Source organism: Parasteatoda tepidariorum, chromosome 3 (assembly GCF_982258835.1).
Source record: "Parasteatoda tepidariorum strain Cologne lab strain chromosome 3, Ptep-v5.0, whole genome shotgun sequence".
NCBI lineage: Eukaryota > Metazoa > Arthropoda > Arachnida > Araneae > Theridiidae > Parasteatoda > Parasteatoda tepidariorum.
The window spans coordinates 14,704,082-14,732,081 of NC_141757.1; the positions used below are offsets into that span (position 1 = coordinate 14,704,082).

General features: G+C 28.8%; 1 protein-coding gene across 1 annotated transcript; it reads left to right on the forward strand.

Moving 5' to 3' along the window:
• Positions 1 to 23: 23 nt before the first annotated feature.
• LOC107439042 (solute carrier family 53 member 1) lies at positions 24 to 28,000 on the forward strand. The gene is made up of 16 exons (XM_087158838.1): positions 24 to 258; positions 6,994 to 7,045; positions 7,128 to 7,229; positions 11,141 to 11,240; positions 11,902 to 12,061; positions 12,155 to 12,256; positions 13,203 to 13,283; positions 14,754 to 14,832; positions 14,922 to 15,109; positions 15,790 to 15,969; positions 18,152 to 18,299; positions 19,220 to 19,417; positions 20,587 to 20,756; positions 21,772 to 21,905; positions 24,066 to 24,248; positions 27,257 to 28,000. Exons 1-16 carry the CDS (start codon positions 190 to 192, stop codon positions 27,321 to 27,323), a joined length of 2,013 nt encoding a protein of 670 aa, XP_087014964.1. The 5' UTR covers positions 24 to 189; the 3' UTR covers positions 27,324 to 28,000.

Below are 28,000 nucleotides of genomic sequence, written 5' to 3' on the forward strand. Positions count from 1 at the left end.
TACCGGATTTTTATTTTTATTTTGTTTTCAGTTTCAATCACTCTGAGAGCAGAAGATGTTCTAGTAACATTAGATCCACCTGCAGAATGGATGTTATTGATAATATCTGTTAATTATGTAACGTAAATTGATATTTATGAACTCCATTACAATAAAATTTCTAAAACGGAGATTGTCTAGAATTAGAAGATGAAGTTTGCAGAACATTTAGCTGCGCACATTACTCCTGAATGGAGAAAACAATATATTCAATATGAGGTGAATGTATATTTTTATTTGTATCCCTAAGAAACTGATGTCTACATATATTAATAAAGTTTTTTTTTCTTCGGATATTGGAGCATGCAGTGAACTATTCTTGCATATTAGAGTGAATCATTAGAACTACTGTAGTCTTAAAAAATTTTATCTCTCGTGAAAGTTTTTGTAATTTTAGTTATAATCATTGTATACTTTATGTAAAGAACATAAGATAATAAACAATTTGTTTAAGAAACGTTACTTTAAAAGTTTGGGCATAGGGGATTTTGATTATTTTAATTATTTAATTGTTTTAATAAGTACTTCTGACACATAATGAAGTGGACCTTATTTACAGATAACAGTTCAAAACTTTTTTGTTCTAGAATTTTCAGCTTATTTTTATTCGGAACTCTTTTTAAATTAAATTAAAAAACCTTCTTAATCTAATTATGATGAATTAAATGCCTATTAATATTCAAAATTATGGGTTAACATAATACATAACATTTCAAATATGATGTGAAATCATAACTGCAAAATATTGCAGTTTTTTTATTTTGATGACTGTAAAAATTCCTTATGTGTAAAATATTTAGAACATTATGCTACAATTGTCATGAAATTTATATTTATTTCGTAAAGTCTACTGGATTTTTTCGTATCCATATTGGTAGCAATGTACTCATTAAGATTCAGGTTAAATATATATCTGGGATCAATTTAAGTATTTTTGTAAACATACTTTATGGCAGTATCCTTTTATACAATACCTTCTTCTTCATTAAAACAATTTTGCTTATATAACTTAATGTTTTTCTGATAAAAATTGCACTGTATTGTTTAAATATAGTTTGGAGTTTTGTCAAAAAATTTTTGAAATCTCTGGAAAACTAAGTTTGCTTATCAAAATTAATGGGAACCCTGTTGGTTTAAATATTATCTAATTGTAACTTATAAAAGAAGTTTTCTTTTTTGTTCAATATTGTTGTTTGGTTGAATAACACAGAGGCTAATGCCGGCAAATAAAGTATTTATTAAAACATAATATGAGGAAACAATAGTTCGCACACACAGTGCTACACATCTGAATCAACCAACAACTAGTCAGCTTCTTCAACAAATATATACTGTTTGTCTACGATAGGTACTCTGTCCGCCATTCGTCTGGAGGGGTGGCGGGGACTATGGTAACGAGGTATGATTATTTCAAGTAGGGGTGCGGGGTCCCTCTTTAAGACTGGTTTCGGTGGGAGAAAAGGAGACTACTTTGTTCGATCTATTGTATTAGCCCTAGAGTTAAGAGAAATGAGCATTCGCGCCTGAAACATCGTTTAGAGCGTGTGATTCCTTTTTTTTAATCTTTTCTCTTTTTCAAAAGCTTCTGTTTTAGAAAAAAAAATTAAAAAAATTTATATGTATGTATGGAATATGTATGGAAATTGTATAAAATTGTTTAAAGCAGCTCAATGTTTTATTAATAAATAACTCATCTATAAATTTATCATACATAGTAAATTGGTTATTAAGAAAAAAATAAATTTGCTAATAAAAACTGTTTTTAATAAATAGTGAAAAAAAACTGTACAGGTTACAATAAAATATGAATAAGAAAACGTAAACAAGCAAAAAAAACTTCAGATAATTTCAGATGGTTTGATGGGTGCTGATAAAAATCATCATTGATAGTTTTAGATTTCATCCTAGTTGCGGTCACTTGCTTTCAGTTTCAAAAATAAATAAATAAATAAATAAAATATTTAAAAATTAATAATCAAAACAAAGATATTTAATATTTCTCCGGCACAGATAACGTGAACTATTTTTATTTTATTTATTTATATTTATATTTTAAAATCAGAGTTATTAAGTTTAAGCTCTTCACTTTTTCCAGAAAATTCAAGTAATAAAAGAAATTAACTGCTTTAAAAAATGTGCAAGTTTAGAAATTAAACCATCTAACAATCAATGAACATTCATAATAAATATCGTAAAATTAAAAAGTAATATTAAAAAAACCTGTACTACCCTTAATGTCAGAATTTGTTCACTTTTTTTCCTTTGTATTTAAAAAATAACAACTGATTGAATCGAGAGAATTATTTTAAGTAAGAAAGAAATATTCATGCGAATCTTAAAAAAGTTCTTGAATCAGATAAAATAAGTCTCCTACTGGTGGCTGAGTCAGCCAATCTGGTATACTCCCCATACAAGCTATCATCGAAGGCGAAAGAAAAGGAGACCTCTTCATCGAAGCCACCCTCCCTAAAATGCTCTCTTCTTGTTTCCATAGCACCAGACTGCCGCAGACTTTGTGGCGGACAGAGTACCTATCGTAGACAAACAGTATCTATTTCCCCTATCGGGAAGTCGTTGTATTACATCACGCAACTCGCGCAACTTATTTGAGAAGGAGAGGAAAAATGAGATTTTATTTGCATATTAACAACACTCCCCCTGCGAATAAATACACATTTTTCCACAAAATATAAAACATAAATATACTAATTTCTCATACAACTTAAACTTATTAATAATTAATCAATTAAATTTATTTGTGACACAGTCCAAGTGAGCTTGTCAAAAGTTACAGCTTTAGTTAGGAAATCTGCGATCATTTCGTCCGTTTGCACATACTCTACTTTAATAATTTTGCCAATTATATCCTTTACGTAATGAAGTTTCAAATTTATATGTCTCGTTCTAGAAGATGATTTTGCACTATTCAACCAATCAATTGCAGATTGATTGTCAGACGAAATGGTCACAGGTTTCTTTACAAATATAGAACAATGCAATTCTTCCAATAAATTTAATATCCACATTAGTTCTCTACAAACACCACCTAAAGAAACAAGTTCCGTTTCACAAGTAGATAGAGCAACTGTTTTTTGTTTATTGCTCTTCCATAAAATTAAAGAATCACCTAACATTACAATTTCTCCTGAAAATGATTTCCCATTTTCAACATTTCCCCAGCTTGCATCGGCATGAGCATTCAAAAGTCCTGATTTGTTACTAAAAAATAATTTTTTATCCTTTGTACCATTGAGATATTTTAACACTCTTTTAGCTAAATTAAAATGTCGTTTCTCAGGTTTATGATTAAATTGAGATAAGTAGCTCATGACAAATGCTAAGTCTGGTCGTGTTCTGTTCGAGAGATATAAAAGTTCCCCTATTAATTCTTGATATTGTGTTTGGTTAATCATTTCGTTTGAACAATTAAAACTCCTATCCTCACCTCTTACGATTGGTGTTTTTACACATTTGGAATCAAACATACCATGTTTCTGCAATAAATAGTTTATATATTCAGTTTGAGACAAAGTTACGCCCTTCTCACTTTTATTTATTTCTATACCTAGAAATTTATTCTCTTTACTTTCTTTCACTTCAAATATCCGAGATAATTTTCCCACTATATCATTATACATTTGCAAATCTGAATAAATAACTATTAAGTCGTCTACGTATATTCCAATATAAAAATACTTAGAATTCTCTATTCTAGTGAAAATACAATTATCCGAAGCTAGCTGTTTTAAACCAAGCTTTTCTAATTCCAGTTTAAGATGTAAATGCCAATTTCGACCTGATTGGGGTAATCCGTAAAGACTACGTTTTAACTTGCATACTTTATTTTCACCATACAAATGCTTAAAACCTGGGGGAATAGTTATATATACAGTTTCTTCTAAATTACTATAAAGATATGCAGTTTTAATATCTAAAAATTTTACTTCTAAATTTAATTTGGCAGATAATGCTAACAACAAACGCAAAGATTCGGTACTTAACACGGGTGAATAAGACTCTAAATAATCACGATTTTTTACTTGATTAAAACCTGCTGCTACTAGCCTAGCTTTGTATTTATTTTCTTTCATCGTAAAAACCCATTTACTCTTAACAATTTTTACATTTTCAGGTTTATCAACTAGATCCCAAACATCGTGTTCGTGAATAGAATTTAATTCTTCATTCATGGCTTCTTCCCATTTTAACCAATTTTTATCACGTTTAGCTTCATCAAAGTTACCCGGAATATTAGTTACTAAGCTTGAACTTGCTTTTTCCTTTATTCTATCTGATCGACGTACACCTAGGTCTAGTAACCTGTTCTCGTTTTCAATTATTCGTTGTTCATTTAATTCCCTAATCTTTTCTTTAGTTGAACCTACTGGACGACCGCGAGTTTTAGTTTCACTTAGATCTCGGGTATCTTTCAAATCCAGTGGAAATTCAAAACCTGTATTTTGGTCTTCTACATTAGTTTGAATATTAAAAAATTCATCGATGTCATTAGATTTATCCTCACTAAACAAATTACTACTACCTAATAATTTCTCATTAAATTTTACTGAACGCTCTTCGATTACTTTATTTCTTTCAGGGTCGTAAATACGATAAGCTCGTCTTTCATTCGAATATCCCAACATAATACCCTTTTTACCTGGAATAGAAAGTTTGTGTCTTAAAGCTTTAGGAACATGATAGTATACTGTAGATCCAAAAACACATAGATATTTATAGTTCTGCTTTTTATTAAAGAATAATTCTGTTGGAACTTCAGTTTTACCTTTTCGAGGAGTTAGGTTAGTAACATGCGTTGCATAGGCTATTGCTTCAGCCCAAAAATTTAAAGGAAGTTTACTATCATAGATTAATGTTCTAGCTCTATCTAACAAAACTCTATTAGCTCGTTCAGCTTTACCCAAACTTTCTGGGTTGTACGGCACAGATTTTTCATGAGTAATTCCGCATTCACTGAAATAAAACTCAAGATCTTTGTTTACAAACTCAAGACCATTATCACTACGGAATTTCTTAATTTTCTTATTTATTAAGTTTTCAAATTTCAACTTAAAACTTACAATTTTATCAAATACTTCGGTTTTGTTCTTAAGAAAATAAGTAAAATACATGCCAGAAAAATCATCTACTAATATTAAAAAATATCTTGAATTACCTAAGGACTTAACTGGGAATGGTCCACACAAATCACCATGTATTAATTCTAAAGTTGTTGAACTTTGAGGAGTTAAAATACTAGAATGAGGTTTTCTGGTAATCTTAGAAATATCACATGATTCACAAGACAATTCATTATCAATTTTTAAATTTAACACTTTACACATTTTACGCATGTAATCAGCATTTAAATGACACAATCTTTTATGCCAAATTACATTCATTTCAGCGTTATTTTTAACTTTGTTACACTCAGAAAGACATACCTCGTTATTAACATTAGGTTTTAGCTTAACTTCTAATTTTTTATTCACATTTAAAGCTTTCAAAACTACGCGTCCATTAGGAGAAATAATTAATACTGAGTTTGAATGTGATTTTACATTAAACCCCAAATCCATTAAACATGTAACTGACAGTAAATTATGACGTAATTCTGGTACATACAATACATTACTAATTATAATTTTTGCATTATTACTTAGTGAAATAGCTTTAACAGTTCCGGTTCCTTTAGTATCTAATGTAAAAGTCTTACCTGCCTGGTATATTTTACTGTCGCAAGCATCTTTAGATTCGAACCAGCGTTCATCCTTGCACATATGAGACGTGGCTCCGCTATCCAGGATCCAACATTCGTCCACTTGTCCTTTCTGTTCAGCTGAAACTAAGGCGTAATCATCTGGAGTAGCACTTTCGGATACCAATGTCTCTTGAAAATTTGGTTTTCGGCGACCTTTTGCTCTGCTGGTCGATGTTTTGTAGCCCCTATCTGTTCCCACTTCTTGATGTTTCAAATAACAATCCTTTGCTATATGTCCCGGGCGTCTACAGGAGTAGCAAATTTTTCTAGGTAAACTCTTCTTCTGAGTAGCATATGCGGATTCCAAATTTCTATGTCCACGGGATTTCTGTAGTAAATCTTTTTCTTCTTCCCTTAAGACTTCAAGTATTTCTTCTATCGACTTTTCTCGTTGCGTTTTTAAAACTTGTTTTATGCGCTCATATTTTCCAGCTAGACCTCTGACCGTGTAGAACACTAATTCTCTGTCAGATATTTTCAGTCCCAAGGAAGCACACTTAGTCGATAATCCTGTAGCTCGAGCTATATAATCGTTTACGGCTTCTGAATCCAGCATTTCTAAGCTCTTAAGTTCGGCACCCGCATCAATCTTTCTATCTTCCTCAAGCCCAGTGTAGGTAGTTTTAATTCTTGTCCACAAAGCTTTTGCATTCTTTTCTTCTGCATATTGCAAAGCCTGTTCGTCTGATAGAGACAATTTCAAGTATGATACGGCATCTTGGTTTGTAGCTTCCCATACTTGCAATTTACCAGGGTCAGTTGGAGCTTCCTCTGTCACTGCCGACATTAGTTTCTTGAGGTTCAAAACTGCTTCCATTTTCATGGCCCAAAGATGATAATTAGTTCCAGTCAACTTTGGAATTCCAAAAGATAATTCTTTCTCCATGATGATCGTAAACCACGCTCTGCTACCACTGTTGTTTGTTTGAATAACACAGAGGCTAATGCCGGCAAATAAAGTATTTATTAAAACATAATATGAGGAAACAATAGTTCGCACACACAGTGCTACACATCTGAATCAACCAACAACTAGTCAGCTTCTTCAACAAATATATATCTATTTCCCCTATCGGGAAGTCGTTGTATTACATCACGCAACTCGCGCAACTTATTTGAGAAGGAGAGGAAAAATGAGATTTTATTTGCATATTAACAACAAATATAATTTGGTAAAAGTTGTTTATCAATTTCAGGAAATGAAACAGATGCTTTATTCTGGAGTAGAACGTGCTCCATCACCTGAAGGTAATATGAATAATTTTTTTTACTGGTTATTTGCATTATAACTTGTAAACTTTGATTTAAACCATAAGTGTTTCACTTACAGTGGTAGATGAAAGTGATATTGCCAGATATTATGCAAATTTTGATGAAGATTTCTTTCATCATTGTGAAAAAGAGCTTAGAAAAATCAATACCTTCTTTTCTGGTGAGTCATCGAATGAATCATTGTGAATGAATGAGTGATCGAATGAATGAATGAGTTGTTTTTACTCAGTTTTGCTATTTTTTGATATTTTTCTTCCTATTATTCTAGTTATTAAACTTAACTCTTATATTTAAAATCTCTGATGTACATAACATAATTTTATATACTTATACATTGATATACCTAAATTTATTTAAATTGTGTGTTGAATCGCATTTTTTTTATTATTATTATCCAGTTTCATTACATATCTATTGAATCTTTAGTTAATTACTGTTCTTATCATTATTTTTAATTTTACATCACAACAACTTATAAAATGAAACTCTCAAAAAATTACTTGGGTTTTGATTCGCGCAAAAAAAAAATATTTTATCTTTTTTTTTTTTTTAAATATATCTATATAAAATATGTTCAAATTATTATATGCAAACTATATAAAGTCATACTCCAAGACCTTGATCTACTTCTGCAGGAAATTTTGAGTGAAGAGAATTTTTTTTTCTTCAGAAATGTTTAGTAAGTGTATTAGAGAGTATTTTAGACTTGGTTGTGGACATCGACCACCTGGTACATTTCACGCCTATGACGTCATCAAAGATGGTGGTCTCTCAGTCACAGAGCTTATGATATTTATGTTTATACTTGATTAACTTGCATAAAATTTTAGTTAGTATTGTATAATTACTGTTTATAAGTTCAATAACAATGTGTAGGTGTAAAAAATCCATTAACAAATAAATTTGGTGCCAAGCCATTAACAAGTAAATTTGGTGCCAAGCCATTAACAAGTAAATTTGGTGTGGTAGAGCATGTATTAAATAAAATCAGTTTGTGGTTTATCGAAGGTTTGAACATTCTCCTAGAGTCTTTAATAAAACCCAAAGCTTAGACGCAACAGTGTTCAAACAAATTTCGCAAAAATATACCCATTTCATGTACTTCTCAATCCATTATATAATTTGGTGACAAACGAAATGACTTCACAAGATTTAAGAGTGGTGTTGATTTTCATTTTGACCTATTGCTTTCTCCTTGCGAATAGTAATAGTTTAAGAATTCTACTTGGCTGTTATGTTTATCTATTTATGTCAGGGTTTTGGTTTTGGACGTCCTAAACTGGGTAAAACTGTCCTAAACTGTCTTAAAGTGTCCAAAACCTTGAACTTTGGTAAAAGGTAAAAATTCTATAGGTGTAACCATTGTACACATAATAATTACATGTATCAATAAATATTTGATATTTTTTATACAATTTATAACTTATTAAAAGAAAATAATATAATATAATAAGAAAAGGTTTATGATTTTTGAAGCTCCACAATTCATTGAACAACAAAAGTGAATACCTAATCCTTTAAATATAAATATGCTTTTAATACTGATAAATAATATTTTTGCATAAGGATAAATATGGCAATATTAAAAAATAATAATTTTTCTTAAACAAAATACTAAATTTGTTCAAAAATTAACCTTTTATTTTCACAATATTTTTTTTAAAAAATGTTCTAATTTCTGCATCACAGGATGATAAAAAAGACATCTATTTTAAAAAAAAATTGTTTTTAAATATGAACATATTAGTTTAAATTGAAAATACAAAATAACTGAAAAATGTATTAACAGTTTTGAAGGGCATAACATCAGTTTCAGTTACTGACACTGGTGATGTATCACCACTATGCAAAAATAATTGAACATGAATGAAATAAAAGTATTCTTGAATAGTAGTACTATAGATAAATAAACCTGTTTATGATGAGCCAAGCACTTAGTCCCTAATATTTTAACCTGTACGGCAAGGCCAAACTTTAACTATGTACTATTGAATGAGAGGACCAATTGAACTTGATTGCTGATTAATCATCATTTGTTTAAATTGAAGAGTCAAACAATATTAATAAAACATTATACTTTTAAAAACAAATATTCTCTAGTATATTTAATTATCAATATGTTATTAGTTCTATGTTTATTTTACCTCTTAAATATTGTTCAGATAAAATTGTGACATAATTTGAGTAAAAGGGTTTTGGACAGGACGGTTTAAACCATGGATTAATCCATTCTGTCCTAAACCTTGCCAACCCTGATTTATTTTGAACATAATTATTACAAGTTTTTATCTAAGAAACAAATCAAAAGAATTAGCACCTGCTGAGACCAGCCACTGTTACCAGAATTGCAAGATTTTTCTGCACCTACATATTCTTAGACTGTTATTTAATTTATACATAGTAATTAAAGCTTACTAACTCAACTTTTATGCAAGTATGTCAAATATAGACATAAATATCAGCATTTCTGTGGTGGAGCAATTGCCATCTTCGATGATGTTAAAGTTGTAAAATGTACCAGGTTGTCCACCAAAGTACAAAATGCTTTTTAATGTACCTACTTAATATTTCCAAAAAAAAAAAAAAAAAAAAATCTGCATACCCTAACCTTTCCTACAGAAGTGCCTGAGGCTTAAGACTGTAGTATTATTCTTAATCGATAATGAATCCATTAAGCAAGATGATTATAAATTATTTCTTATAAGTTGGATGGCAGCAGTCTGTATGAAAAATAAAACAGCTATGGTGAATAAATATTTGCTAACCTTCTGAATAAGTCTCTCTTGTATTAAAGTGATGAAACAACACTTCAAGACTAATATGAATGAACAATATTTTTTAATTCAAAAATCTAATTATCATTAAATTAATAATTATAATTATCAATTTAAAATTCCATTTGTGATAACTGGTTTCCTAAGAGCTATTGTTTAGTAAAAAGTAACTTCACTGTTCAAGTCGACGTATAATATATATATTCTTCAGTTATTTCTTGTTTTATATTTTGATTTACTGACCTCCTTCAGATTCAACATGAGCCCTACTGTTTGTGGCTCCACTTTGACCTTGCAGCTTTCAATAGCACTGCTCTGAATAATTGATTCTTCCTCAAAGTCACAACGCTTTGCGGCTCCCCATTAACTAAGTTCATGTCGAAGATTAAATATAAACATGGCACTGCACATGACATGGTGCGTAGCATAAAGACATGGCGCGTAGCATTTTTAAAAAGTGCTTAAAGGTGCTTATTTTTCTTTTTTTAAAAGCCAAAGGTGCTTTTTTTAATCGGGTTTTGTAAAAAGTGCTTAATTTTCCCTTTTCGAAAATGAGATTTTATTTCTTTACCATCTCGATTTTCGGCATGCAATATGCAAACTCGAGGTTTTCACATTTTTCTATTCAATGTTTTTGCAATTCATTCATACACAATTCATTTCGGCATACCGTCTCTCCTCAGCGTATGAAGGCACCAATCATTTTGCTTGTTTGATGAAATACTTGCGGATCCGCTTGTGCATATACTAAGCTGGGTTCAGTTAAATTATTGCACTCTCGTGCGCAACTTTGCAGCATTTTGCAAGATATTTTCAACTTCAGGCTTCATTTTTCCACCCTCTGAAATCAAACCGAAAAATCTCTTCATCTTTTTATGTTGGCTGATATAATCAAGAAACGAGTTCTTTGTCAGAAACTAGCTATTTTATCATGATTGTGTAAAGTCTTAGAAAATTATTTTGTATTTTATTAATGTATATAGTGCTTAGAAATATTTTTTAGTGCTTAAAAAATACTTAAATAGGGCTTATTTTTTGTTGAAAGATTTGGCTATGCACCCTGAAAGAGCAAATTGAAAGAACTATATGATATGCTGGCATTGTTTTGAAATAGAATGTTAGATATGAATGTTAACAAATTATGCATTAAAAATTTTTGTATTTTACATATTATACTTGTTTAGTTTTATCAGCAATTTATATATTTACCTATAACTGTTAATCTATATTATTATTAATTAATGTAAATATTTCAAACTGCTTGGTTTTTAATTAAATTTTTGTCTTAAATCTGTAGAAAAAATTGCTGAAGCAACTCGCAAGTCTGGGAACCTCAAAAGTGAGCTGCACAATGCTACACATAGCGATGAGGTTGTTGCCACTGGAACTGGTAAAAGGTTAGATTATTTTTAGCAAAAAAATAATTTATATTTTTGAAGTTAAATCACTTGTTTTGATTTTTTTTTACTTTACACCTACCTTAATTATCCTTTTATTTCAAAATTTTCAAACAGTTTGTCTTGCTTTTAAATATTATAAATTATATATTTAATAAGCAAAAATTTTTTCCTGTTCTACTATAGAGTTGTTGATAATTATTTGCAAAAGTATAATTTTTAATTAATGTTCATGATTTAATGAAATGATTAAAGCAATGCTTTTCAAAGTTTGAGATTTACAGTATTAAAAGTTATTAAAAAAATGTCCTATTTAAGAAAATGCATTAATTTGATTAATACGAATTAATATTCCTTGAATTTTACTTTAGCTTAATTTCTATACAAAATTATGAAAATATATATTGTTCAAAAAAATTTTTAATAAGAAAGACCATGATTTAAAAAATAATTAATGGGAAAGATTTCTTATTATTTCCATTAGTGAATTTTGGAACATTTAATTGACCAATGTGTTTTTCATTAAAATTATGAATGCTGAAAGCAGCTATTAATCTTAATATTATTTCTATGAAGTCTGTAAAGATGTTTATTGCAAATTGTAGAATTTCTTCGTAGAATCTACATTTTATGTTATTTATATTCAAAATTTCTCTTTCAGATTTGCTGTGAAAAAGGCGTTGAAAAGAAATGTGCAATATCGGAAAATGCATGAGTTACGGCTGGCATTTAGTGAATTTTACCTTAGCTTAATTTTATTACAGAACTATCAAAATTTAAATTTTACTGGCTTTAGAAAAATATTAAAGAAGCATGATAAGGTAATCATTATACTTTTTTTAAATATTTTTTTCATATGAAATTATATTTGTTAATCATCAAAATTCAATATTTGTCTGTGTCTTATTTTCCAGTTGTTAGGAACCGGCAGTGGAGCCAATTGGCGGCAACAATGGGTTGATATTGCTCCTTTTTATGTCAATAAAGATATTGATAAATTGATACATGACACAGAGGTTGGTAAATTTGTTTCAAAATTTCTATGATTTAATATTCTATATTATGCATAAGACATAGTGCCTAGTGTTTTTAAAAAGTGTATAAGGATGCGTATTTTCGATTTTCATTATTTAAAAGCCCTTAAAGGTGCTTTTTTCATTGGGTGTTTTTAAAGAGTGCTTAATTTTTCCTTTTCGAAACTTAGATTTTTTCTTTAACGTGTCTATTTTTGCCATATATTATGCGAAAGCGTGATTTTCGCATTGTTCTATTCAACGTTTTCACAATTCATACAACCTCAATCCATTTCAGTGTACCGTCGGTCCATAGCGTATGAAAGCGCCAATCATGTTACATGTTTGATGAAATTCTTGTGAGTCCATATGTGCAAATATACTGAGCTGGGTTCGGTGAGAATTTTGCACACTCATGTGCAACTCTGTTGCATTTTGCAAGATATCCTCAATTTCAAGCTTCTTTTTCCACCTTCTGATATCGAACTGAAAAATCTCTTGATCATTTTATAATGGCTAATATAATATATCACTATATAATAAGTTCTTTATCAGAAACTGGTTATTTTATCATGACCATGGAAAGTTTAGTTTTTGAAAGTCATTTTGCATTTTGTTAATGTATATAGTGCTTGAAAATAAATTTTGAGTGCTTAAAAAGCACTTAAAAGTTGCTTATTTTTTGTTGAAAGATTTGGCTACGCACCCTGATATACAATTGTGTAATATAGAAATTCATTATATAAATCTTCTACTCTCTAGCATTATTGAACATTATTTGTCTTTTTTTTCTAAATTATCTCATTATTATTACTGCTGGTGCAAATTAGGATTGAAGGTTTTGTTGCAGTAATATATAATTTTTTTATGTATTTATGATGCAATTATATTATAACATATTTTAATGATTTGTTTCTTTTTAGTTTCATCTATTATTTTTATTTTCTAGAATATAGTTACCAGGCATTTAGAGGGTGGTGATCGCCAAAAAGCTATGAAACGTCTCAGAGTTCCTCCTTTAAATGATCAGGTTAGTGTTTTGTTTTATTAACGTTCCCTTTTAAGTGATTGGTTTTTTGTTACATTAGCAGTGTTTGAAAAATATCTTAAGATTTTTTTTTATCACATAGCTCTTTGGAAAATGAGTGAATTTGCATTATAATTATAAAGTTGATGATAATTAAATGTGCTGAACTTCTTTTTACATTGTTTGTCCCAAGTGTAAAGTTTGTGTAAACTGTCCCAAGTTTCTGTAAACTCTTCAATTGATGGGTGGGTGTAGAAAGTACTTTTCCATTTTGGCCGGCACAGGTGATAAAGTAGACTATGCAAAGCCACCAAGTGTAAGTAAATTTAACTGTTTTTTTTTTATAGGTGATAAATATTTTTTTTTAAATAAAGTAAATAAATAAAACTTCCATGTTTACTTGCACTAGTTAAATGAAAAAGTACTATTTAAAATAATTTTTTGACCCACCTACTTACCTGAACGAACTCATATTCTTGTGAAAAAAAATATTCACTACTCCTTTATGGAGAAATTTAGCTGATTATCTTAATAGGTTCAGTAAATAGCTGTGTATTGAAGGTTTTATAGTTCTGTGTACTGGTAAAATATTTAAAACTTGAAAATAGCAAATGATTTTTATTCATTAGAAATTTATAAATAACTAAAATAAATTGTGAATAATAATGAAATTAAAGAATAATAATGAAATTATCGCTTGACCCACCTACTTACCTTAACGAACTCATATTCTTGTAAAAAAAAATATTCAATGCTATTTTATGGAGAAATTTAGCTAATTATCTTAATAGGTTCAGTAAATAGACATGTATTAAGGATTTTTCGGTTCTGTGTATTGATAAAATATGAAAAACTTGAAAATAGCAAATGACCTTTTTTCGTTCGAAACTGATAAATAATTAAAATAAAAACGTGGTATTCACCCTTTTAATTTCAAAGGTAGGCAAAGTAAGGGGATATGTAACCTTCAAAAACATCAGAAGAAATTCTAAATGAATTTAAAAAATTATCTGTTCAACAAAAAAAAAAATTCTGATGTTGAAAATTGGTTTAATAGGATACTGCCAAATGGCGCCATTTGTTTCGTCTGTGACTCAAGGGTGCAGCATAATGAGGAATAATTTTTAATTTGAAATACAATAGCCATAAAAAAGCTTGTATTGCTTAAAAGGATGATTAAGCTGTTAAAAATTTCCATTAAATAGTTGAGAGTGGAATGTTTTATTTAAAATAAGTGCAGATTATTATTCTTAGATAAGGGAAATAGTTAAAGTAAAAAGAATTGATAGTGTAATTTTGGTCTAACGCTGGTGTTTAAATTTGTAATGGCTTTCCTATTTATTACATTATGTGTTCATTTCTGAAAAAAGTTGCCTTATTACCTGAAAATGCTGAATTTACCATATATTTTGTACATATTTGCAGCGAACTTTAATAAAACTTAACCTACTCAGTATTTCTTTTAACTTTTAGCAATCTCCTTGGGTGACATTTAAAGTTGGACTTTTCTCTGGTGCCTTTGTTATTCTTGTATGTGCTGTCATTATCTCAGGTTTGTCATTATATTTGCATTTCCCTTATTAAGTCTTTGATTGTATTAAACCTAGCATAAATGTTTTTAAATCCTTCTGTTTATTGCAGCCGTGTTCACTCATACTCCTGACAATTGGCGCATTGCTGTCCGACTTTACCGAGGCAGCCTCCTAATCATTTTGTTTATGTTCCTCATTGGAATAAATGTGTATGGCTGGCGTACTTCAGGTGTCAATCATGTGTTAATATTCGAATTAGATCCTAGAAATCATCTCTCCGAGCAGCATTTAATGGAAGTAAGTAGCAACATCATTGCCATTCTGCCATTGCAAATTAGGAGATTAAATTAATATCACTACACCATGTTTCATATCTTGCTTAAGCTTTTAATGGATTTTTTGTCAAAAGTTTCAATTCATAACATAACTGAATAATTTATAATGAAGGAACTTGATTACTCGTTGCTGGTTCTTTGTTAAACCCAATATTTGTCCCAAAATGTGTCTGTATTCATTTTTGTTTTGGGAACAAAGCTCATTAAACCTAGCATAACAAATTTCTATATAGTTTATTCATTTTCACTAATTTAAGTTAAATTTATTAAAACAATATTGAAGCTACTAACAACTTATGTCCATTACTTATACTTAATTTAAAAACTGTTAATTAGACTAACTCTATTGTTGATAAAAACATGTTAAGTGTCTATAAAGAACTTTTTTTGCTTTGTTCACTCTTTTGTAACATTTTTTAGGGCTTTTATAATTTTAGATGTTTGCAAAGTTTCCTTTACTCTATAATACTTTAATTTAATTCTATTCTATTTATGCTTCGATTAGTAATGTTAAAAAAATGGATTGAAAACTGCTATAATCTTGGAAAACCATTGAAACCATATACCATTTGAAGAAAAATATTTGATTTATACAGAATTTTATGCTAAGTGTTGACATAGTTCATTTCTGTTTTTTAATAGATAGCTGCTATTTCAAGTGTCATGTGGGCCTTGAGTGTGCTAGCATTCCTATTCAGTGAAGCATTATCAATACCTGCATATGCCAATCCTTTATTATTAGTTGTAGTTCTATTGGCGTTTTTGTTTAATCCAACCAGAACTCTTCGTCATCATGCAAGATTTTGGTTGCTGAGAGTGCTGGTAAGTTTTTTATATGCATTTTTAACTTATAAGTTTTTACAATTAAAATGTTCTAATTATGGTAGTCACTAAAAATGTATAAAATTTACCTATGGTAATTTTTGTGTGTGCTATTTTTTGTGTTATTTTGTTATGATTATTAATTTGGCTCTAAAACAATCGTTTATTAATTGCTTAGAGTCGAAATTGAAAGCCTTGTTTAGTCATTTACTGCCACCTTCCTCTTTGAATTTATTTTGCCTCTTGTTTGATTATCTGTCTTATAATTTGCCTTTTTTTTAAACATCATTCACATTCAAGTGAAAGAAGACCAATTGCTTAAAATATTCAAAATCCTGGAAAGCACTTTGTTTACAATAGTTAAAAATCATGATGTAATTCTGAAGGCAGGAGAACAAGGTGTACCAATCTCATGTTATTATTCTGGTGGGAAAAAAAGAAAATTTCAAAATCTAGAAAAGATGTTGAATGACTTTCTGAAAATTATTTTATCAATTCAATATATTTACCCTGTTTTTTTATTAGGCTGCAGTTGGATCTACTTGATATTATGAGCATGGAAATTTCGAATCATGGATTTCATTAATCACTTTTCATCCTCCCCGTTACCATCATAAATCCGTTTTTTAATCTTTTTTGTTCTTTTACGGTTAATTCATTTGATTTTCTTGTAAGTTATACATTTATCTATTTTAGGCCAAGCATAGAAATTTTATAAAATTTAATATTTTCATTGAAATATGCATAAATTATGTTCGCTATGACAAAAAAAAGTTTTGTTCATTAAAAATAATTTAAGAAATAAAATGGTGCGTATATGCCCCACATTACCCAAATCAATAGACAAATCATTTAGTTGAACGCTAGTTTTTTTTATGAAATTTTATTTATTTTATTTAAAGAATTTGCATCTTTAATCTATCATAAAACCATGTGATTTATCTGTAATGGAATCATTATACATTTTCAGGACAAGACAGATACAAATTCAAGTTGTGAAATTAGAGTAATTTAAAAATTTATCAACAGAAAGTGTTTACTCCAATTGAATTACTAATATTTTATCGATTTCTTTAGAACCCTTATCAATAGCAGAAAAATAAAATTTGTGAAAAATATATATAACAAAGTTAATTAAAAAAGTACTTATTGAAATGGTGCATTTGCACACTTTTGGCTGGAAATGGGTTAAAGGCCTGCAAACAAGTCAGAAAATATTTTTATGTCTTCGAGTTTTATGTTTGAAAATCAACATTCCAAAATGCCTTGAAAAACACTTGTTCACATGCAACAAATTGTTAAGTAATATTCTTCCATTCCTATTGCTAATTCTATTTAATATTGTTATTAATTATTATTATAACATAATATTAATTATATATTTAATATTATTGTAATATTATTCTATTATTATTATTAATTCTTTCTATTATTATATTCTTCCTATATAGTTAAATGCAACTTTTGTTATCTATAATGATTCAATATAGTAAACAAAATAGTTTCATAAACATCTGATCTATTACATGGTGCGTAGCATTTTTTAAAAGCCCGATAAGGTGTTTTTTTTATTGGGTGTTTTTAAAAAGTGCTTAATTTTCCCTTTTCGAAAATGAGATTATTTTCTTTATCGTGTTGATTTACGCCACAGATTATGAAAAAGCCTGCTTTTCCCATTGTTCTATCAACATTTTCACAATTCATTCAACCACATTCTATTTCGGTGTACTGTCGCCCCATAGAGTATGAAAGCGCAAATCATTTTATGAATTACTTGCGAATCTGCATATGCGTCTACTGAGTTGGGTTCAGTGAGATTATTGCACTCTCATGTGCATTTTGTAAGATATTTTCAATTCTAGGCTTCATTTTCCACTTTCTGATATCGAGCAGAAAAATATCTTGATCATTTTATAATGGCTAATGTAATCAAGAAAAGAAGAAGCTAGAAGCTTTGTCAGAAACTAGTTGTTTTTTATGATCATGCAAAGTCTTTGAAAATTATTTTTCATTTTCTTAATGCATATGGTGCTTAAAAATATTTTTTGAGTGCTTAAAAGGTGCTTATTTTTTGTTGAAAGATTTGGCTATGCACCCTGTATTATAAATTACTATAAAACAATTTTATATTATTATTAACCATTGATACTAAACATATTCCTGTCATTGAACTTTTTTGCAGGGGCGAATCGTAGCTGCTCCTTTTTTTCATGTGGGATTTGCAGATTTCTGGCTGGCAGACCAACTGAACAGTCTTGTTCCTGTATTAGTAGATTTCCAGTATTTTGTATGTTTTTATGTCACAAGTGTGAACTGGGAAGTAAATACAGGTAGATATTTACAATTTACTTGTCATTAAAATAATCTTTAACTTTTCTGATGATTTATAAAAATCAGTTAGTGATATTTTAATAATAAATTTATGTTGTCTTCCTAGTGTTCCTATAATGATTTTAAAAAGTGTTTAATTGAAACTATGATTCAATAAATTTCTTTGACTATAAAATCTTCAATAGAAAATGGTATTAATTGATGGAAATTAATTAATGTAATTAAATGATTTACAGAAAATATGGTGGCTTTTCCAGCAATTTTCCACCAAATTATTATATTTTTCATGTAATCGTTATCATTAGTTGTAACATGTTTCCATTAACGGAGCTTATGTTCTGGAATCAGGTTAACAAATAACTTAAGAGATATCTTGAAAATCATGTCATTGAAAAAAAGTAAACCTTTTAAATCGCAAAGCAAAACTGACATACAAAGTAGTGACTTAAGTTCGCTTTAAAAATCATATGGATTTAACGACCAATTTAATTCGAGCTAGTGAGCTGTTTCGTGTTATTAAGTGTTTATTTTATTGTAATTAAATATATCTTAAAAATTAATTAATATACATGGATTATAAAACAAAAATATATGTTATGTATTACAATATTTTATATGTTTGATTTCATGAAACATAAACTATTTTTATGTATTAGTCAAAACAATTATTTACGTTTAATTTAGAACTAATTTTCATGGCATTGCATTTAGTTGTAAATAACAATAAACTTTTGATTTACTGTATTAAAGCCAATACTGCATCCAATGTGGAAATAAATATATTAAATTTGCATTACATAAAAATCACTATGCATAATTGTCATAGATGCATATTTAAATTATAAGATGTGATAATCATTTTCGACTTACATTTATTTCAGAGGATATTTGATGTTTTTAAGCTTAATTTTCCTTTCAGATTCCAATAAATGTGTGGATGATGTTGGATTAATATCAAGGCCTATTGTAGCTTGCTTACCAGCATGGTTTCGTTTTGCACAATGCCTCCGCCGTTACAGAGATACCAGAGAAGCTTTTCCTCACCTCGTAAATGCTGGAAAATACTCTACTACATTTTTTAATGTTGCATTTTCGTCTCTATATGTACTTACAAAGGGTGAGTGTATCAATATTTAGCTATAACTTCAAAAGTCATTGTCTCAAGAACATGTTTTTAAAGTTGATCATAAAAATTTCTATTCATTCAATTTATCTGATTTTTGTTCCTCTGTGTTCAGTAATAAAGTCAAACCTGTTAATCTCAAATCCCACGGGAAAGGCGAAAAATTTGAGATAAAGAGGTTTCAAGTTATACAGGTACTTTAAAAAATTAAATTTATTTAAGAAATTTGATTAAAGGTGCTTTAATTGTTTTTAATAGAAAAATACAGGCGTTTCTGCAAATTAATTATACCAAATCTATTTATTTACATAAAATTTTTTTAACATACCTTTAACACTGAAAATTATCTTTTTTAAAATTTTTGGCATCTAACCTTCTTTTCTTGTTATGTTGTTTGGGTATTTGTGCTTGATTGTAAGAAATATTAGAAACAGGGTTTTTTTCAGAAAAAAAAAAAAAAATTCCAGATAGACATGGAAAATACAATGATTTTAGATAGTAAATGAAAGGAAGTTTAGAAATTTTGAGATGTAGAGCTTTTCGAGATAAAAAGGTTTGAGATTAACAGGTTCAACTGTATCTTAGTCAACCCCTTAATGATCGGTTAATTTTCAAAAAAGCGGTCATAAATTTTTTCTATACACGTATTTGATTAGTGCTGACATCTAGTTTAAAATAAACTAACTATCTACAATTACCTTAAAAATATCCTGGTACTGCCATCTGGTGTGTGAAATGTTTTCCGGGCAAAAGAAATGAATTAGTTTTATTCTTATTGGTGCGTTACTCCTGAACACTCCAGCCTGGGAATATCACGAGAGCGAGAAGGAAGGGGTTAATTAATATTTAATGGTTCAGTTTTCCCTTTTTGGATTAAATTCTAATTTGCACTTTCAAACAAAAATTTAGAGAGAAAGATACTTGCTTGAAGTTACATGGTAGCTATTTTGTTAATATTTTTTTCTTATTAAAGTATTAAGTACTAGTTTTTATTATTATTAATCATATCTTGTTGGAACTATAGGTTTATTTGGCATTAGAAGTTGTCAACCTTCCTAAATAGAAGGCCCATGATGACAATGAATGGAGATTCACTTACGATAGTGCTTATTTTTATATATTATCAACTTGCTTCTACATCATTGTTTTTTTCTTTCTCATAGATGACTATGGCTCCACATGGGAAAATCCTTTCTTCTACCTCTGGATTGTATTTGGTTTCATTAGTTCCATTTATACATACATATGGGACATTAAAATGGATTGGGGATTGTTTGATTCTAATACTGGAGAAAATCCTTTTTTAAGAGAAGAAATAGTTTACTCATCTCCAGTGAGTATTTTGATAGTATTTTGAGAGTCAATAAAAGTTGTCATGTTGAAATATATTGATCAACTAATGAAATGATATGCAAAAGTTCAACAATTCTAATGTTATCTACATATGGTATTTTATTTTGTCATTATAACTTCAAAATATCGCACTTTTCAATTGCTAATCAACAACATTTGTCAGCAAATTAGTATTAAAAAAACGTCTTAAGTTGTGTCCTCGCAAAATTTATATTAAAATCCATAAATATAGTTTGACAAATTTTGAATGGAGAGCAAATGTATGAATCAATTGAAGTTTGAAAGTTGAATTTTGTCTTGAAGAAAAGCTTATAAATATGCATATTTCATTTTTGGTATGTCTTCCTTAAAACGAGTTGTTATAAGCTTTTCAAATTTAGTTTACACATTTTTTAAATATTTATTGAATTTTGATGATTGAATACAGAAAAAAAAATTTAAATGAATAACCATATTAAGATGTTGATATTTAAAAAAAAACAAAAAATTAGGAAGGGAAGAATTTTCTTCAATTAGTGTTTTTAAAGAAATAATTAAGATATATTGCATTTTTACTCTTAATATTTTATACCTATGTGCATTGTACTTTAAGTATTTAGCTTATGTTTTTCTAGTATTAAAAATATTTTTATAGAAGCATAAATGTATATCTTTTATCTAAAATATATTGTTTAGTTTCATTTAAAATATATTTTTAAAAAAATATAAATTATATATTTCGGACTTTTAATTTTAATAAATTTATAAACATTATGTTTAAAGGTAAATTCATTTACAAATATATTGGTAATTTTAGTAAAGTATAATAAATTTTCAACCTGATGTCTAATTTAGAAAAAAAAAAAAAAAGAAAGATTTAGAATATTGTTATGTTGTTTAAAAAAATTTATTTTTATGGTTATTTTATTTTTGAAAAATTACAAATGTGTATTATAATATAATGTGTATATTTTAAATGTATTATTTGAAAATTTAGATTATTTTTCTTTTTGTAGAACTACTATTATTTTGCTGTCATAGAAGACTTAATTTTGAGATTTGGTTGGACATTATCTGTTTCTTTGACTGAGATGGGTCTCATACATGTTGATATCATGTCAACTGTACTAGCACCTTTAGAAGTGTTCAGGTATAAATGCAAATTTCATTATACAAGTTATTTTACATGAGAAGATCATAATATATTTTTTTTATTATATTAGTGAGGCTGAATTTTCCAGCTGTATTATTAAATTGTTATTTAACAATAATTTAAAGCAGTTATTTCTCAGGGTTACAAACTAACAATTATCTCAAGCATAATCGTTAGCTTGTAATCTTTAAAATTTGACTAACCTAATCAGATTGTGACCTTAAGAAACAAATTGTTTCTTAAAATTTGTCTGACAATCATTTCAAGGAATTGTTTTTTAATGTTAATATCCCATACTCATCTCAAACTATTATTTCTAAATCTTCAAGGATTTGAGTGTTGCTAATTGTTATACTTCGTAAGTTTCCCAATTATAGTGTCTCACACTCAGAAAATAAGTTCCCTATGAGTTTTTACCTTACAACATTAAAATCATTCTATAAGGAATGGACTAACAGCTTAGGATTTATAATAATTTCTTAGAATTAAAAGATTGCAGTGCAAGCTTGAATTTAAGAGACTCTTAAAAGTGTCATTATATTATTATTTATAGAATCATATTTTGAAGTTTTAAAAGTTTAATAATGGCCTAATTTTTTTTTTATCCATTTGCCTTGCCCGCCCCCTAAAAAGTTGATGCATCACTGCTTTTGAGTAAATGTTACTGTCAATGTATTAAATGCCTAGGCATTCTATAGAACAAGAAATGTTATTTAGGCAAATTATGAAATATGAGAATTGTTATATGTTTCAGTCATTTATAGAATGCATGTTGGATTTTTAATGAGAAGTGCTTTTATAATTCAACTGTAAATGTGTTTACTCAATTATGAAATATGAAAATCTTAATATATTTATTATTTAATACATTTATAGAATGTTTGTCAGGTTTCCTGATTCATTTTATCGAATGCTTTGGCAAGATATGAAACAATTGGTTTATATTTTTCCAGTAAATTTTCGACTCTTTGTATTCTATAAAATGCTGAATACCAAAATCATATGTAATGGATGAAATTATAAAATGTATTAAAATTACCCTATAATTCCCACTAATTCCTCCAGTATGTCCTAAGGAACAAGACCTAGCCAGCAATATCATTATTTAATTGGAAAGAAGTCATATTTCCTATACTTTATAAATTAATTATTTTAAGGCCATTTTGATTCTTTTGCCTCTGCTCTGGTAATGAATTTTGAATAGGCTTATTTGCCCACTAGCTAGCTCATCCACTAACGCAACATACTGTTAGTTTCGAAAAAACTCACTTTTTTTGTTTTTCAACACTACTTTCTGGCAATCACAAAATGAGCTCTCATTTAGATACGGGGCTTATCTTCTGATTGCCAGACAGTAGCAAGTAACCATCGATTATAGAAGGAATCACATGGCTGGCCTACTACATGTGGCCACATTAGTAAATCACGTATAGTTCGTTCACCAGAAGTTAGCACTTGGCTCCACCTCTCCGGACAAAGAGTTTATTTCAGCGCAGGAAATAAGAGTAGAAACGTCTCCGCTCTTGAAATTAAGACAACCCTTAATGCGTGCCAAATGCAAACAGTGAATTCTTTTTCAGCAACTTACTTCCCTTTATCATCTGCTATTATACCTTTCGTTACTCTGGCTAATTAAATACATTGCAGCAAAATGTTTCAAAAAGGACAAGCTATTTACTCCAAAGAGAGAAATATCAAACTTATGAAATATTTAATGTTTAAAAAAAAATGCACATAAAGATTGTGAAATAAATATTTTTGTCATACAATTGCCAAACAGCAACCTTTTTCAAGATTGTTCACATCCTTCTCCCAAAAATAGCGAAATAGTATCGTCGGGTGCCACGTGATTAAGGAGGAGCCAAGTATCAACTCCCGGTAAATGAATTATATTAGGCCTACTACATGTGGTGGCATTAGTGAATTACATGGCAGGCCTACTACATCTGGCCACATTGGTAGATCACATTGTAGGCCAACTTGCTGAGGTCGCATTAGTGATGGTTGCAATTCAGTTTTGTTCTATGTTTTCATTGTATTGCATTTACACGCACATGTTAAAGATCCTTGTTTAGAAAGGAAAGTGATTAAATTTTGTGTATGATTTTATAAAATAAAAAAAAGACTATGTATATTAATGAGGTCATTGCAATGTAGGAGATTTGTATGGAACTTTTTCCGTCTGGAAAATGAGCACCTCAATAACTGTGGTAAATTTCGAGCAGTGCGTGACATATCTGTCGCGCCCCTCGATTCGAGTGACCAAACTTTGTTGATTTGCATGATGGATGAACCAGATGGTGTCATTAACAGAAGGAAAAAGGAGAGGAAGTATCCAAAGTAAGTATATTGAACCTTTAAAAGTTAGAGTTAATTTTTTTTTCAGTTCAGAAGAGGTATTATTATCACCAGAAAAAGAATTGCCATTTAGTATAACTTTTTCCTCAAATTTTTTTGTCATGGTCTTGCTCAGACACTAAATTAGATTGCGTTAGAAGGTTAAGCAATAGGCAATTCCATTCAAGATTATTTGTAAGAACTTGCATGGAATTTCATCTAATTTTAGATTTCGATAGCTTTTACACATTTTGCGTTTTCTCAAAATTTTACAATTCTTTTTATTATTTTCCTAAATTAAAAAGTCTTTCGTAAAGGTTTTTTTAATTCATTTTTGAGTTAATTTTGTGTAATTATTTTATTAAATATTACAGAGAAAGCATTTATGTTTTAATTGGTGGCTTCCTGATATGAAATTGCATTGAGACACAAAATTCTGAAATCAGGACTTGCTCATTTATGTTTTAGTGGGTATATGTACGACACAAAATTCAGAAATCTGTTTTCTCAGAATCTGAATTTTTTCAGAATCCTGATTAATCAGGACTTGGGCCTTTATGTTTCAATGGATGACTCTCTGATATGAAAAAGCATTGAGACACAAAATTCGGAGCTTAGTTTGTAATGTAGCCTTGTATTTCGAAGTGTCCCAAAATGTGTACATGAGTTAATTTTGTAATATAACACAGCTTCTTAATTAAAAATTGGGATTTTTTTATCGATTCCTGAAGTATAGGGTAATTTATAAAATTGTCTATCTGGTAAATGGCTTCCATGGTTTTGCTGGTACATGGCTAATTTTTTTTTAAATTTTCAATGACAGTTTTTGGATTAATGCAGCTGAATTTCATTTATACAGTGCTCAATTTCTTCTTTAAAGGAATGGGGGATTGTGGGATTATTGATGTAAAAATTAGTTGAAAAAGCTGCGGTGAATTTGGGCACCAAATTCTAGTCACTAAAATGAGAAATTGTGTAGTCAGGAAATAATACAACACTCCTCAAGTTATTGCTCATCACATAAAATATATTATTCTTTTATTTAGTATTCCGTAATCATAAACTATAAGTTGTGTTTTTATTGTGCTAATGATGCAAAATTCAAATTATAGAACACTCTGTGTAGAGCAAAATTCCAAAGAGCATAAAATCTGAATAATTGCAATTATTCAGATTTTATGTTATCTTGTCTAATCCTGATTAGTCCAGATAATTGGTGCTCTACTGTAGAAGCTTTAATGATTGGCCTTTTTTTGGCTGAACTCTGATAATAAATCTTCTTTAAAAAAGTTCAATAGCAATTGTTGACTTATTAACCAAAGAAAAATTAATTTTTTAAAAAATATTTAATGTGAAAAATGAAATTTTTTTATCTCTTCTCTTTATCAATAATTGTCTTGTGTCAGATGATTGAATTGGTAGGTCAAGAGTGGCATCTAATCTAGTTTCGAATTTCTTTTTCATTGCATGCATTAAAAATGAATAAAATTAGCTGAATTGCAGTTCAGAAGTAAACTACTTGAAAACATTGAAACGGTTATCATATTTGTGTATTGTCGAATTTAGCTATTTTTAAATCATATATTAGATCATAAAATATTTATGTCTATCCTATGCATAATTAATTCAATATATTGTTATTAGATAATAGGCATACTTTTTATTTAAAAAAAATGGGTTGCTATTTCTTATTTCGTTGGCATATTACTCAAATAATGCAGGGTGCGTAGTATTTTTAAAAAGTGCTTAAGGGTGCTTATTTTTGATTTACGTTTTTTAAAACCCCTTAAAGATGCATTTTTTGCTTGTAAGAATGCAGAAGTAAAAAGTGCTTAATTTTCTTTCTTTTAAAAAGAGACTTTATCTTTGCCTTGTGGATTGTCGTTCTAAATTACAAAAAATGCATGATTTTCACAATTTTCTCAGCAATATTTATCAGAAACTAGTTGTTTTATCATGATTATGTAAATTTTTTAAGAATGTTTTTGAAGTTTATTGATTTTATCTTTACAAATTAAGAACTTTAAACGGTAAGAATTTTTTTTTTATTACTGCACAGAATCCTAATTATTATTATAACTTTTTTTTTTTGAAAGTGATTAAAAATATTTTTTGAGTGCTTAAAAATGACTTAAAAGGTGCTTATTTTTGTTGAAAAATCTGACTTAGCACCCTCTAATATTTAAAAAAGCAACCAAAATTAAAGGAATAATGAACTATTGTTTGGATATAAATGTAATTAAATAAGTGGTTTAAAAAAATTCGAATTCTTGAAACTCCTATGACCTAGACATGGTGCGTAGCATTTTTAAAAAGTGCTTATTTTCGATTTTAGTTTTTTAAAAGCCCCTCAAGGTGCTTTTTTCATGGGATGTTTTTAAAAAGTTTTTAATTTGCCCTTTTTGAAAATGAGATTTTTTTTCTTTATGTCGATTTTCGCTGCTTATTATGCAAAAGCGTGGTTGTCACATTGTTCTATTTAACGTTTTCCCAATTCGTTCAACCACAATCCATTTCGCCGTACCGTCGGTCCGCAGCATATGAAAGCGCCAATCTTGTTACATGTTTGATGAAACACCTGCAAGTCCGCATGTGCATCTACTGAGCTTCAGTGAGATTCCTGCACTCTCATGAGCAATTCTGCTGCATCTCGCAAGATATTCTCAATTTCAGGCTTCATTTTCCACCCTCTAAAATTGAACCGCAAAATCTCTCTATCTTTTTATGGTGGATAATATAATTAAGAAAATAGTTTTTTGTCAGAAACTACTTATTTTATCATGATCGTGTAAAGTCTTTGAAAATTATTTTGCATTTTGTAATGCATATAGTGTTAAAAAATATTTTTTGAGTGCTTAAAAAGCACTTAAAAGGTGCTTATTTTTTGTTGAGAGATTTGGCTACGCACCCTGCTAGAACCCTCTTTGGAAACAGTTGCTTTAGTGTATTTATTTTAGTTAATACAAATATTTATTTATTTCATACTAATTTTTCTGATATTTTTTATTTAGCCGAAGGAAAAAGTCGGACACTAGAGTATTAATAGACGAGATTGAAACCGATGATCCAGATATGTAAATACTTCCTACGGATGAATGCAATTATTTTTTCATGTATGCAAGAATGCTTTCATTTCTGTGCAAGAAGAAATGCAGCTTGTATCCAAAGATATATTTTATACTTTTGGTCACTAGGTAGTTTTCAGTTCTGCAGCACATATAGGTAAATTAGTGGAATAGGTAGTCTTTATTCAATGGTATTAAAATTGAAATGTACTACACAGGTTATTTCTAAAAATATTTGTATACTCATCAGACTTATTAATCAAGGTCCATGTAATTTTAGTAGGTGATATTTCACCAATCAAATTTTATATTATATTTTCTGTCACATTATTATTGTTTCAGTATTAAATTTTTTTTTGCAACAAATATTTTTGTGCCTTTTGAACAATGCAGATAAAAGAGTTAACATTTCTGTTTTAACAGTTTGGTCTTAAATTTTGAAGGAAGTTGTGTAGTATGTATTGTTTTGTTTGTCATTTTTTTTTACCAGGGTGATATTTAAGTTTCGTTTGGGGTTAATAATTAAAGGCCAGGCTGCCACTGAAAATGTGTTTGTTCATAGAAATATATATCATCAATTTTATTATTCTATATACGGAATTGACTGAGTAGCTATAGGTTACTGTATAAGAATTTCATAATTATGCCAAAGTTTTTTCAAAGTCATTAAAAGTTAATAGAAATCTATTT

Coding starts and splice junctions, on each gene's coding strand:
- LOC107439042 (XM_087158838.1), top strand. CDS start 190: ATGAAGTTTGCAGAACATTTAGCTGCGCACATTACTCCTGAATGGAGA. Junction 12,257..13,202: donor AATTGATACATGACACAGAG/GTTGGTAAATTT, acceptor TTTATTTTCTAG/AATATAGTTACCAGGCATTT. Junction 15,110..15,789: donor CCGAGCAGCATTTAATGGAA/GTAAGTAGCAAC, acceptor GTTTTTTAATAG/ATAGCTGCTATTTCAAGTGT.